Raw genomic sequence first — 15,190 nt, forward strand, 5'->3', positions numbered from 1 at the left:
CTCCCGCTCCCCCTTCTTGTGCTGTCAAATAAATAAATAAATAAATAAATAAATAAAATCTTTAAAAAAAAATCAGTGCCTTCTGAGGGGGGCACTTGACAGGATGAGAGCACTGGGTGTTATACTATATGTTGGCAAATCGAAATCCAATAAAAGAATGTACAAAAAAATCAGTGCCTAAATGTAATGCAATACAGTATTTAATAGGCAGCTTTTGTAAATTATTCTCCATAAAATGAAATTCACTTTCAGAACTTATTGTTAGCCATTGGCGCTTTGAAGAGTCCAATGTGTTTATTCTCCTTATCTCTCAAATGCAATAAATCATTTGCTTTTATTATCACTAATTTTAATAACATATTCTTTCCAGGTAAAAAAGTCGATCACTGGGCAGCCCGGGTGATTCAGTGGTTTAGCGCCGCCTGCAGCCCAGGGTGCGGTCCTGGAGACCCAGGATTGAGTTCTGCGTTGGGCTTCCTGCATGGAGCCCGTTTCTCCCTCTGTGTCTCTGCCTCTCTCTCTCTCATGAATAAATAAATAAAATCTTTAAAAAAAAGTTTATCACTTAATAGAAAATGCTTCCTTTTTGTCACGACTGATTTAATAAAAATTCAATTGTGTGAAAATTAGTAATAGTAACAGGAAACCTCACTAAAATGTAGTGATGAAGCTTCAGCAGGTGTGAGGCTCTCACACCCTATCATTTGTTGGGCTGGCGAGACTGGGGACCTCAAAACAGCGACCCCAGGCCAGCAGCCTCCCAATAAGGCTGCCTTGCCGCCCTATCCGCCCTACCCTAACTTAGCACACAAAGACCTGTAACCCTGGCCCTAACTGGAATGAAGCCCTACCTCCATCTTCCTGCCAACACCCTTACCTCCTTACCCTAACTTAGCTTACAAAGACCTGTAACCCTTGCCCTAATTGGAATGCCACCCTGCCCCCATCTTCCCGCCGAAATATCTTTATAGAACCCCCTGCGGTTTGCCTGGGCGCGACTTCCCTATTCAAGCCCCTCCAAGTCTTCATGGAACCTCTCCCGGGAGCACTCCCCATTAAAGCACTCTTGAACCTACTGCCTGGCTCTGCCGTTTTGTTTTGTTTTTTTTAATTTCTCCGCCGTTCATTTGGGAAAAAACTAACATTTGGTGCCGAAACCCGGGGGGAGATCAAGGCCCCACGTTGGTGGGGAGCCTCTCTCCTCTCGCCACCAGGACCTTAACTGAACCCAGCGCCTGGAAACGCCCGGTAAGTTCCCCTGATTCCGTGCTTCCCTCCGAGTGGTCCTGCCTGAAGCCACGGCCGCGCCAGGGCACCTCTGCCGAGCCACCGGGTGGCTCTCCGCAGGTCCCTGGGGATCAGGAGACGTCCTCATCCTCACGGTGACCTCTGTTTCTGTCCGTGACCCTGAGAGCTGCAAACGGGGACGCCTGTTTTCAGTCTCTGGGTTACCAGGCAGGAATCATGGGAAGTGCCCAATCCAAATTCGACCCCAAAACCCCATTGGGCTGCTTAGTAGCTAACTTTAAAGTCTTGGGATATTCCCATGACCTGAGGAGACAACATCTTATCCATTATTGTACTGTAGCCTGTCCTCAATACCACTTAGACAATCAGTCTCAGTGGCCTCCAGAGGGTACTTTCGATTACCAAATTCTTATGGCTCTTCGTAATCTTTGCAGACGCCAAGGCAAGTGGCTCGAGGTTCCTTATATACAAGCTTTTTGGGATCTGCGCTCTCGTCCCTCCCTCTGCTCTCAATGTTCGACTACCCAAGTCCTGCTTGCCTGTACCGCACCTCCTAACATACCTCCTACCAATTCCAAGGACCTCTACTCTTACTCCCCTTCTCCCCTTTCCGAAACCGAAAACCTCACACATCCTCCCACCCGCTCGGGACCAGCGGCTCCTCTACACCCCCCTTACCCTGAACCTAACCCCGTCCCTCCTACTCCCTCCTCTCCGGCTCCCCCATCTCCTCCGACTTCCCTTCCGATCGCTGCCCGGACTCGGTCTCAGCAGACACCTTTGGACCTTGTCTGTCCCTTGCAGGAGGTGGCAGGGGTCGAGGGAGTGGTCCGCGTTCACGATCCTTTCTCTTTACAAGCTCTCTCTCTCTGATTGGAAAACGGCTCTTTTTCTGCCAACCCAGATAACTATATTAAAGAATTTCAATATTTATCTCAGGCCTATGACTTCACATGGCACGACCTCCATGTGGTGCAGACCATGACTCTCACTCCTGAAGAGAGAGAGCGCATTCAGGCAGCGCGCGGGGACACGCGGACCAGGTCCACGGCCGCCGCGAGGCGGGTGGGCGCCCACGCGGTCCCGGCGGCGGATCCCGGGTGGGATTATCAGGACAGCCAAGATGGCCGCCGACGCCACAACCGCTTGGAGCAATGCCTCCCGGCGGGTATGAAGGCGGCCTCAAACAAGGCGGTCAATTATGACAAACTGCAAGAAATTGTTCAGAACCCCGATGAGAACCCTGCCATGTTCTTAAATAGGCTTACGGAAGCCTTAACTCAGTGTACTCGTTTAGACCCGGCTTCCCCAGCGGGAGCGACTGTGCTGGCCACCCATTGTATTTCCCAGTCGGCGCCAGACATTCGGAAAAAACTTAAAAAGGCGGAGGAGGGTCCTCAAACTCCCATCTCAGACCTGGTGAAAATGGCCTTTAAAGTTTTTAACACCCGGGAGGAGGCTGCCGAACAGAAACGGCAAGCCAGACTCCAGCAGAAAGTCCAATTACAAACCCAAACCTTGGTTGCTGCCCTGAGGCCGGCAAACTCTGGAGATCAGAAAAAAAGGAGGAAACAGTCGCGCCCCTCCCGCCCTCCGGGAGCCTGTTTCAAATGCGGCACTGGGCCCGTCACTGTCCTAATCCAAAGGAACCCACCCGGCCATGCCCTCAATGTAAGATGATGGGCCACTGGAAGTCCGACTGTCCTCTGCGCCTCCACGTGGAGGAGACACTGAAACGGTGAGTCCGGCTTTCCAACTACTGGGTATGGAGGACGACTGACGGCACCCAGACTCGCACACCCCACTCACCCACGCCGAGCCCAGGGGTATGCTCCAGGTAGCGGGTAAGTCCATATCCTTCTTGCTGGACACAGGGGCTACCTATTCTGTCCTGCTCTCCTACTCGGGACCTAGTCAGCCCTCCCCAGTGATGGTGATAGGAATTGATGACACCTCCTCCAGTCCTAGGTTAACCCCACTCCTCACTTGTAGCTTGGACGGGTTCCCTTTTGCTCACTCTTTCCTTTTCATTCCCTCTTGCCAGGTACCCCTTCTTGGAAGGGACATTCTCCATAAACTAAGGGCCACTATACGGCTCTCCCCCTCTCCCACTACCTCTAGCCACCTTATTCTTCCCCTTCTAGCATCTGAACCCTCTGCACCCTCTTCTCGCCTTCTGTTTGTCGATCCCCAGGTCTGGGATACCTCCAAGCCAGTTGTGGCATCACACCACCAACCTATAAAAATCAGACTCAAAGACAATCTACCTATCCAGCCCATCCTCAGTTCCCCATTTCCCTGATACACCGACAAGGATTAAAGCCCATCATGGACCGCCTCAAACAACAGGGGTCCTCATACCTATCAGCTCGCCCTGTAATACCCCTATCCTCCCTGTAAGGAAACCCACTGGGGCATATCGCCTCGTTCAGGACCTAAGACTCATCAATGAGGCCGTTATACCCCTTCATCCGGTAGTGCCCAACCCGTACACTCTTCTTTCCAACATCCCACCCAACACCACTCATTTTTCCATCCTAGACCTCAAGGATGCCTTCTTCACTGTCCCCTTACACCCCGATTCCTACTTTCTCTTTGCCTTTATCTGGGAGAACCCAGACACACGCATCTCAGGGCAGCTTACATGGACGGTCCTCCCTCAAGGTTTTCGAGATAGCCCCCACCTCTTTGGGCAGGCCCTGGCCGAGGCCCTCCAACAATGTTTTCTGAAAACTAGTACCCTCCTTCAGTTTGTAGACGACCTCCTTCTCTGCAGCCCTTCCCTCTCTTCTTCAGAGGAAGATACCACCACTCTACTGAACTTTTTGGGGTCCAAGGGATACAGGGTCACACCAGCTAAGGCTCAGCTCTGCACCCCAACTGTCATCTACTTGGGTATCTCCCTAACTCCTACCTCCAAGTCCTTGACAGAGGACCGCATCCAGCTGCTCTGGGACCTCCAACCCCCTCAAAGCGCTGCCGAAATCCTTTCCTTCCTGGGATTAGTGTTTTTTTTCCGACATTGGATACCTAACTTTGCCCTTCTGTCTCGACCCCTATATCAAGCGGCCAAGGAAACCCCCCATGGCCCCCTGACTGACCACACTGCAGTCCAAAACCTGTTTTCCAAACTCAGGTACTGACTAATCTCAGGACTCACTTTAACCCTCCCAGACCCTTCTAGACCGTTTCACCTTTTTACCGACGAACGATCTGCCTGCTACCAGCCTCCTTGCCCAACCGGCTGGGCCAACGTACCAGGTAGTAGCCTTTCTATCCAAACAGCTGGACCTCACAACTAAAGGCTGGCAACCCTGTCTCAGAGCCCTGGCGGCAGCTGCCTCCCTCACTAAGGAGGCTGTAAAACTCACTTGGGGCAGCCCCTCACTGTTTTTTCCCACACCAATTAATAGACCTGGTTGGCCACAGATCCCTGGCCCATTTGACCCCCTCACACCTCCAACTATATCATCTACTGTTTATTGAAAACCCTCAAGTCTCCTTATCTACTTCTCCACGTCTCAACCCTGCTACTCTTCTACCCACACCTTCTCTTGTTTCTGAACCAACCCACTCTTGCCCACAACTCCTGGACGATCTTACCCCTTCATCCAGGTCTCTCTGATCAGCCTCTTCCCCATCCCGATCGAGTACTGTTTGTAGATGAGAGTTCTGTCATGGCTCCACATGGCCAGCGGCATATTGGATATGCAGTGGTCACTCTGGAGACCACTGTTGAGGCAGCTCCCCTTCCTCTGGGAACTACCTCCCAGAAGGCTGAGTTAGTTGCCCTCATCAGGGCACTCCATCTCTCCAAGAACTTACGGGTTAACATCTATACAGATTCTAAATACACCTACCTAATCACACACACACATTCCGTACTTTGGCAGGAACAGGGTTCCTGACCACCAAGGGCACGCCCATAGTTAATGGACCCCTTATCTCCAAATTGTTGGAGGCCCTTGACTTCCCTACCAAAGTGGCCATTATACATTGCCGAGGAAATCAGACATCCCAGGACCTCGTCTCTCGGGGGAACAATAAAGCCGACAATGTGGCCAAACAAATGGCTAAAGAAACTTCCCCAGCCCCTCTCCTGTTCCTGAATACACCCTACACCCCTTCATATACAGATGAGGAACTTAACACCCTCAAACAAATGGGGGGCAAACCTGGAGATAGGGATGGATCTTTCTCCAGGAAAAAATTGCCCTCTCAAACAAACTTCTCCACACCCTACTTAGTGAAATCCATCAGTCTCTACACATAGGACCTAAGGCTTTATATCACTTCCTGTCACCCCTTTTTTTATCACCCTCATCTCCGTAGGGCTATCGAGACTGTCCACCATGCCTGTAAAACATGCTCCTCTGTTAACTCACAAGGAGGGATCCGTTGACCGGGGCCCAACCACCAACTGAGGGGACACCAACTGGGCAAGGACTGGCAACTTGACTTCACTCATATGCCCTGTCATAAAGCCTTCCGATATATCTTAACTTTAGTGGATACCTTTACAGGTTGGATCGAAGCTTTCCCCACCGCCCAAGAGACTGCTGACGTTGTTGCCGAAATACTTATTGAACATATCCATTCCCAGATTCGGCCTCCCTCGAACCTTACAGTCAGATAATGGGCCGGCTTTCACATCCAGCATCACCCAGAAGGTCTCTGAAAGTCTCAACATCGCCTGGAAACTGCATGTACCCTACCATCCCCAGTCCTCGGGTAAGGTAGAGAGGGCCAACAGCCTTCTCAAGGAACAGCTTACCAAATTAACCCTTGAGACACGCTTGTCATGGCCTTCCCTCCTCCCCCTTGCCCTAACCAGGCTTAGGGCAACCCCGAGGGGACCCTCAGGACTTAGACCTTTTGAATTACTGTGCAGGCAACCCTTTCTACTTACTCATAACCTTCCTTCATCACTACCCCCTCTCCTCTCCTATCTACCTTACCTGACTCTCTTGAGAGCCCTTCTCCGGGCCCATGCCAATTCAGTCATTCCTGCCCCAGGGGCACCGACTCCTGACACATTGTGAGATCTGTCCCCCAGAGATAGTGTTTTACTAAAAGAATTACACCCTAAGACCCTAAAACCCAGGTGGATAGGCCCCTATACAGTAATCCTGACTACTCCAACTGTAGCAAACTTTTAGGATACCCCTCCTGGGTTCCCCTGTCTAAACTAAAACAGGCCCTCTCTCAACTGAGTGGACAGCCCAACCTCTGGGGCCTACCAAGATGCGGCTTTCACGCCATCCTCCTCCTCCTGACCCTACCTCCCAGCCACCTCACTTCTGAATCTGGGTTTATTTTATTTATTTTATTTATTTTTTTTAAAGATTTATTTATTTATTCATTCAGAGAGAGGGAAGAGAGAGGCAGAGACACAAGCAGAGGGAGAAGCAGGCTCCATGCAGGAAGCCCGATGTGGGACTCGATCCTGGGTCTCCAGGATCACACCCGAGGCTGCAGGCGGCGCTAAACCGCTGCGCCACCGGGGCTGCCCCTGGGTTTATTTTTTTTTAATTTTTTTAATTTTTATTTATTTATGATAGTCACACAGAGAGAGAGAGAGAGAGAGAGGCAGAGACACAGGCAGAGGGAGAAGCAGGCTCCATGCACCGGGAGCCCGACGTGGGATTCGATCCCAGGTCTCCAGGATCGTGCCCTGGGCCAAAGGTAGGCGCCAAACCGCTGCGCCACCCAGGGATCCCTGAATCTGGGTTTATTTTTATTTTTTTTTTTAATTTTTATTTATTTATGATAGTCAGAGAGAGAGAGAGAGAGAGAGAGAGAGAGGCAGAGACACAGGCAGAGGGAGAAGCAGGCTCCATGCACCGGGAGCCCGACATGGGACTCCATCCCGGGTCTCCAGGATCGCGCCCTGGGCCAAAGGCAGGCGCCAAACCGCTGCGCCACCCAGGGATCCCTGAATCTGGGTTTAGATGGAGGTTTTATATCACAGAATCCTGGAGCCAGGGAAACCGAAACTGGTCCAGCCTCATTTCTACCACTGATTGTCAACCTTTAGGTTGCCAAACTAGCATCAACTTTACCTTTGATAGATTTTACTCTCTCCCTCCACCTGGCCCTAATCCTAGCTCTGATCCCATAATCTGTTTCACCTATGATCAGACTCATCCTAACTGTCAAAATTATTGGGTCCAAACTAATGGAGGCTGTCCTTATTCTTACTGCAATATCCATCACCTTTGCCAAGGCCCTTTCACCAGTCCTTCTACGGCCCATCGTCAACCTTGTCATTTCTACCAACAGTCCGGTAAATATGGCCTAACTGTCTCAGACCCCTGGGACCCCCGCTGGGCAATGGGGGTAACAGCAAAACTTTACCAATGGGGTTATTCCTCCTATCCTACTGCCTCCCTCCAAATCTATAGATCATACATAAGAGTCTTACAGAACCAATCCACCCTAAAAGATCAAGCTGACACCATATGCACACAGGAACAACTTCTCCAAACCCATTTACAGACTAACCCAACTCAGGACCAGGATCCCTTCTCCTGGGTAAAGCTTATCCAACAAGGCACTTCTCTTGCCAACCTTTCTGGCATGGGCAATCTGTCCCATTGTTTCATTTGTGTCCCCCCAAACTCCCTTTGTGGCCATTCCCTTCCCTAATGCATTCAGCCTCATTAGCCCCGCACCCACGTCCCCAGCGCCTCATCTTTCTTTCCCTGATGTTCCCCTATTTACTGACCCTCTCAACCACCAATTCCCTTTCTGTTATTCCACCCCTAACCTATCCCTTTGCAACGTCACCCAGTCAAACGCCACCTCTCATTATGCTCCTATCGGTGGTTTCTTTTGGTGCAATGGCACCCTATCTAAATCTCTCAATACCTCTGCCTCCCTCCTCTGTCTGCCTGTCTCCCTGGTTCCGTGATGAACTATCTATAGTCAGGCAGAAGTAGCTCTCCTCACCAGCCCCCTGGAAAAGCAGAAACAAGTGATCTTTCTCCCACTGGTTGTCAGGGTCTCCCTGGCCTCAACCCTGGTGGCCACAGGGTTGGGTACGGGGGCCTTGATCCATTTTATAGATTCCTCCAGGGACCTATCTGAGAAGCTTCAAATGGCTATCAAGGCTTCAGCAGAGTCTTTGGTTTCCCTACAACGCCAAATAACCTCGGTGGCCCAGGTAGCTCTTCAGAACCAACGTGCCTTGGACCACCTCACAGCCGAGAAAGGAGGAACTTGTATGTTTCTCAATGAAGATTGCTGCTACTACATCAACGAAACAGGTGTAGTTGAAACCAATCTCCACACCCTCGCCAAAGTTCGTGAGTCTCTCCAAAAACAGTATCACCCTGTCGACCCAAATACAACCCAATGGTGGCAGACCACACTAACCACATGGCTCCTCCACCTCCTAAGCCCGCTCCTAATCATTGGCATACTATTAATGGTGGCCCCTTGCCTTCTCTGATTCATCAAGGAACGAATCCGCGAAATATCTCAGGTATCAGTCAGTCAACTTATTTTACACCCCTATGCTTGCCTGCCCACCTCCGACATGCCCCACGATGCCCCTATATCAGCAGGAAGCAGCCAGATCTGAATCGTCGCCCCGTTATAACATAACAAAAGGATCAGAATGTTGGGCTGGCGAGACTGGGGACCTCAAAACAGCGACCCCACGCCAGCAGCCTCCCAATAAGGCCGCCTTATTGCCGCCCTACCCTAACTTAGCACACAAAGACCTGTAACTCTTGCCCTAACTGGAATGCAGCCCTACCCCCATCTTCCTGCCAACACCACCTTACCTCCCTACCCTAACTTAGCTTACAAAGACCTGTAACCCTTGCCCTAATTGGAATGCCACCCTGCCCCCAACTTCGCACTGAAAACTCTTTATAGATCCCCCTGCGGTTTGCCTGGGCGAGACTTCCCTGACTCAAGCCTCTCCCAAGTCGTCATGGAACCTCGCCCGGGAGCACTCCCCATTAAAGCACTCTTGAACCTACTGCCTGGTTCTGCCGTTTTTTAAAAATTTCTCCGCCATTCATTTGGGAAAAACCTAACACTTGTAGTCAGTTGCAGATCCAACAGGAAGAGACAGATTTGACTCTACCCTGACTTGACCTTGCAGGGGATACTATTTTACTCTCCAAGCCTGAGAAAGAAAAGTTTCCTCAAAAAAAAAAAAAAAAAAAAAAAAAAGTTAAGTTTCCTCATTCCCCAACAGCTCAGCCAATGAGAAGCCATTCTACTTAGAGCTTCCAGTTTACTTCTTTGTTGAAGTTTGTCCTAAATGGCAATTCTCTTTTAGTCCCAAACTAACCATCTTTTGCAGGAAAAATAACTGGTAGTTGTTACTTTTAAGATTTACAGTTGGAAGTTACTTTTTGATTTTTTAAGTGAAAATTAGCAGTGTAAAAATAGTCAAATATATTTAAACATAAAACATGTAATGGAATTATCTAAATAGCATTTTATTTATTTATGTATTTATTTGAGAAAGGGCGGGGAGGAGCAGAAGGAGAGGGACTAGCTGACTTTGTGCTGAGCAATGAGCCCCAGGCAGGGCTCTATCCCAGGGTCCTGAGATCATGATCTGAGCCAAAATCAAGTTAGATGCTTAACTGACTGAAGCACCCAGGTGCCCCTGACTTGCATTTTAAAACAATATGTCTAGGTGATGTGGATGCTATGAATAACAATCATTTCTAAAAAAAAATTCTTACCTTTAATAAAGTCAGTGACAATGCTATTTCTACACGAAAAAGCTATTTCTTTTCAGGGAGAGTCTTACGCCCAACTTAACTAGGATTTGCTGGTCTTTTTTTTTTTTTTTTTTTTTTTTTTGCTGGTCTTTTTAAAGTCTTTTAATTAGACATGTTAATATTCTTCAGCGGCTCAAAGTTTTAATAATGAAATTGTCTCCATTGAATAGTACTCTATTGCTTGGGAATGTGGAATCTTTTAATGGCAAAACAAAATGATCAGGTCTAAAAACTTTCTAATTCATGAATCCCCAAATTATCCATGGTGCACATCGATATCACTATTGAAATTTCTCCAAGATCTTCGCTTTTTTCACCATCCAAATATCTAGAGACACTTCTGCCACCATCTTTGCATCACTACATAGTCATAATTAATAATTGTCTTTAATTTTTTACAATTGAGTTATAATTGACATATAAGATTATATTAGTTTCAGGTGTACAGCATAATGATCCCATATTTGTATATATTGTGAATGACTACAATAACTCTACTATCCATCACCCTACAGAGTCACAAAAATTATTAGCTTTCTATAATTTCCATTTTACAACTGTTTTTATTTTTTTACGATTTTATTTATTTATTCATGAGAGACACACAGAGAGAGGCAGAGACACAGAGAGGGAGAAGCAGGCTCCATGCAGGGAGCCTGATGTGGGACTCGATCCTAGGGCTGGATCCCGGGACTCCATCTCTGAACTCCAGGATTACGACCTGGGCCGAAGGCAGGCGCTAAACCGCTGAGCCACCCAGGGATCCCCTACAACTGTTTTTCTGAGATAATATCAATTCCTCATGCAGAATACTCCCCGTAATCACAGGGGAAATGATAACCGCTTTCCAATAATGAGATGAGATCATGGATTTAAGATACTCCTACATTTTGGGTTTCAGAGTACCCTTTGCATGCATGGTCCACTTGTGAACACTGCAGACATTGTCCTGTATCAAAATAGCATTTTTTTTCATTGTTCTTTTTTTGAGATCGATGTCAGATCTTATGGGAAGTGAATGCGAAGACATCGAGTAAGAGATGTGCATAAAAGTGCACAAAGGTTCACCAAATCGGACACCATAGATTTTACAGATCCATATTTGTACTCTTGCTTCAGGGTGGTGCATCCTCCTCCATCTTCCCTGTCATGCCCTATCTGGGGTATTTTTTCTCTTGTCTCTGAACAGTTCATTTCCTAAAATTGGCTCTAATTCTTCAGAGCACATGCAATATGAATTATAGTACGGTAATTTTTATTCGTTTCCTCTACCAGTGGACACATTTTGTGACTAACTGGAAAATTTTGTGCATTTGAATCTGTATCCTTTGGGAGCATCTGAGAGAATGTTTAGCTTCCTAGAGCATGCTGTGCTTCATGGACTTTAACAAGTCTCCAAACAGGTGCTCGGTTGCAACCAGACACCCCAGAAATCTGAGTATGCGTCCCCTTTAAGAAGGAGCTGAGTCCATCCTCAGTTCTGAGCCCCAGAGCCCTCGCGGCGGAGCTGGGGCTTTTGGATTGGAGGTGAGGTACGAGCGCCCTGACGTATAGCTCTGTGGCTCTGTCAGAACTACATTGTCCAGAAAGCTCTGCGACGAGGGGCGGGACTCTCCCCAAATCGGCTTTTCTGTTAGAGGTAAAACGCCAGCGCTGGACTTCCGGTGTGTTTCTAGTAGTCAATCATTTTGGCTTCACTGAAGTGCTGTCAGCCTAGTCGGGGATCCGGAACGCTGGGTGGGGACCAAGGTGACGACACTGAGAAGGTGCGAGGGGAGGCGCTGTCCCCGTCGCACAGACAGGGGTCCACGGCTTGGCGACGCCGCCCGGGCTGCGCCTCACGGGGGCCGGGACAGGGACCCCCCAGCCCGGGTGTCCGCTCTGCCCAACAAGTCCGATAGCGGTGGCCGCTCCCAGGACCCCCGCGCAGGTAAACGCTGGTCCCCCGGGCCCTCCCCGCGCCGCCGTCCACCTTCCCCTCCCCGCCGTCCGCCCTCCCCTCCCCGCCGTCCGCCCTCCCCTCCTCGCCGTCCCCCCTCCCCTCCCCGCCGTCCCCCCTCCCCTCCCCGCCGTCCCCCTCCCAGACCCTCAAGGCCCAAGCGCGGGGCGTCTCTGCAGCCCCTGCGGCTCTTGCCCGGGTGCCCCGGAGAGGGAGGCGCTGGTGGGCGGGAGCGGGCTGCAGGGGAGGGGAGCTTGGTTAGGGGCGGTTCTGTCCCCTGAGGTTGAGCAGCTAGCCTGAAGTCACCTGTCTCCATATCAGGGCCAGGCAGGGGTATAGGGAGACCGGAGTCCGTCAAGCCCTGCCACGGACTAATTCCTCTAAGGCTGTCCTCTTTCCACATCTCCTACCTGCAAAAGCAGCTGTACGCCCACAGGGAAGTGGAGGGTTTCTCAGTCCCTCACCTCGAACCACAAGTTATATGGATTGTGGTGCGGTGGGGCTTAGTGCTATTCATTCAATCCTTGGGTCTAGGGATCCCAAACGTAGGGTTCTAAGTCTATGCCAGGGGTTTCTGGCAGTCACTGTAAACAGGGGTGGAAGGTTATCCCTAGAATTGATACCAGGATGTGGAAATTCTTTGAGGTAATAATGTAATGTTCAGAATGTTCAGGAAACTACAAGTCTGTCTTTCAGGTGGTAACAAGGAGTAGGGGGTTAGGAGTCAGGACTGCAATGGCTGCCTGAAAATTTGAGTGTCTACTCTGGAGGTAATGGGAAATTTGTATCAGAAGAGGGAGGGATCTTACCAAGGTCGTAACAAGCTCTATCTGGGTGCAAAGTAGGCAAAAACTGGGCTTGAGGAGGAAGAAGGAAGATCAGGGTGGAGGCTGCTGCCAAAGTCCAGCTGAATGTTAATAAACCAGAGTCATAGCTTAGATGTGGTTGGATTCTGTACTTGTGTTATTAATGGGGCAACTAGATTTTCTGATGTGAAGGCTGAGGGTGTGAAACAAGATTCAGAGATAGTTTTTGGTTTTAGAAGTAGGAATGAAAACATTGTCTACCATGAGGAACTATAGGAGTAGTATTCACCAGGAGCTGTGTTTTGACCCTGCTAAGAGTCAGAAATATTTTAGATAGCAATAAGTGGACGTATTTCAGTTTGCAGCTAAAACCATAGGTATGAAATGTGGCGTGTGGTTCAGGATGAACACAAAATGTAGTGGCTATTGTGTGGACACAGTGAATGAATGTGGGTCACATTTAGAAGAGATGATCTTCACGTTATGGTGGTAAAGACATTAAGGGGCCATGAAGGGGGGAGGGTGAAGGCAAAGGCCTGGGTCTCTGGCATGGATACCTGGCTGATGGTATCAAGTTTTACAAACACAGGTGAAAAAAAAAAAAAAGGAAAAAAAAAAACACAGGTGAAGGAGACAAGTGGTTATCAGTGGGGGTAAAAGGATGGGAAAGAGGTGGAGGGGCCTTAGAGATAGTGTTGTCTGGCAGGGGGCCAAGGCTTCCAGGAGAAGAGTAGACATGAGCTGGATACAGAGACAGAGAATAATGAGGTAAGATCTCCAGTTAGAATAGGTGCTTATTCACCACTCCATATATACACCAGGGTTTTGGTGGGACTTTGGTGGGACTTGTGGTGTTCCATTCATCTTGAACAGTTAAGTCAGGAGCACATGTGGTCATCTGGAAGAGTCACTAGACCTGGAGTGGGCCCCCAGTGGGCTAGGCTTTGAAAGAGGGTTAGGTGGACAAAGGCTATGACTTTTGAGGGGACAGCAAGTAGAGCACAGAAGTAGAAGAGGGCCATGGTTTGTGAGAGCCGCATGTGGTTCTGTGTGGCATGAGTCTGAGCCAAGGAATGGAACCAGGCAGAGAGATCTTCATAGGTTTTGGTGCTGTGACCACTAGTGGAAGCCATGGGGTGTCAGAGATAATACTGGATCTTTTTGAATATGTCAAACATAATATGGATGCCATCTACCAAGTTGTAGCTAGCATAGGCCTAAAACTAAGGCCCATTATGGGTGCCCTTAATGTGTGGTGAAAATGGGATGGCTGCTTTGACATGAGTGCAAGTTCCCCTCCCCACTCTGCTCCTGCAGGTAACCTCTCCTAACACCACCTTTTTTTCCCCCTCTCAAACACCACCTTTTTATCAAGGAGACCAGAGCGGTTCCAGTTTATCCCTTTGTAGAGGGTTTCAGTTCCCTGCCAATCTGTGGATTATGTAACAAGCCAATCATATCTTCCTATAGGAACCAAGTTAAACATTTCTTGATACTACAAAGCTTACATCAAAGCTTCTTTTCTGGAGTACAACCTCCATGTGGCCGTGTGTAGCATAGCATGTCTTCCTCTCCCATGCTGTGAATAAGTGTGCTTAATGAATTGCTATCGATCTCATCTGGTCAGTGTCAGATATCAGATGTTTGGTCATCTCTATAACTGTAGGATGGAAATTCCACCCTCACCAGTGGGATGAAGAGATGCTGAATAAAACACAAATAATATGTGGAGAGTCCAGGGACATGGCCTGGTCCCATGGAGTGGGGAGTGAGGTAGTGGTGGCCATGGACATGTGGCTGTGGTATCCAGAGATGTACCCTCTAAAGAATGATATGTATTTGGAGAGAGAGTATACCTGATGGCTCTAGGACCTGGTATTGAGACCTTGGCCATAACAGGGTAGTATGAGCATCTGGATCCCTCTGTGCCAGGCCTACTGCTTAGATACATATTTGTCCACCTGCCTCTTGTTACTATTGTCTGGACCCCATGATTAATGAACCCATGAAGACACAATGGTACTGGTGGTGCCAGGACATAGTTTCTCCTCTGAGTTGGGGAGCTTGGAGGGAGGGTGGGCTTGGGGTAGATGTGGGGGGAAGGGATTGGGCTCCTCAGAAGTGGACTGTTTGTGGTTCATCTGTCACCATCCTGACAGGGGACTGTGACTTTGAGGACGTGGCTGTGTACTTTTCCTGGGAGGAATGGAGTCTCCTTGATATGGCTCAGAGATGCTTGCACCACAATGTGATGCTGGAGAACTTGGCACTTATAACCTTCCTGGGTAAGGCCCTCAAACCTACCCCTGTGTCCTGAAATACTTTTTGCCCTTCCTCTTTCCTGAAGGACATCTGTGTTCTTACGTCAGGACCATGGGCATTGCTTCCTTCTTTAGTGTCCTGGGTAGGTGCTGTGGCTGGTTGAGCAGAGATGTGGGCACTGCCCT

General features: G+C 49.1%; 1 protein-coding gene across 1 annotated transcript in view; it reads left to right on the top strand.

Annotated features, from left to right (window-relative positions):
- Positions 1-7,381: 7,381 nt before the first annotated feature.
- The window catches only part of LOC102152916 (zinc finger protein 671), a 62,182-nt gene continuing 54,373 nt past the window's right edge, over positions 7,382-15,190 (top strand). Inside the window, exons 1-3 of the mRNA XM_038525518.1 lie at positions 7,382-7,534; positions 8,414-8,555; positions 11,765-11,928. Coding sequence (XP_038381446.1) covers positions 7,382-7,534; positions 8,414-8,555; positions 11,765-11,928 — 459 coding nt within the window. The remainder of the gene's footprint in view (positions 7,535-8,413; positions 8,556-11,764; positions 11,929-15,190) is intronic.

The sequence above is a fragment of the Canis lupus genome, chromosome 1 (assembly GCF_011100685.1).
Source record: "Canis lupus familiaris isolate Mischka breed German Shepherd chromosome 1, alternate assembly UU_Cfam_GSD_1.0, whole genome shotgun sequence".
Classification (NCBI taxonomy): domain Eukaryota; kingdom Metazoa; phylum Chordata; class Mammalia; order Carnivora; family Canidae; genus Canis; species Canis lupus.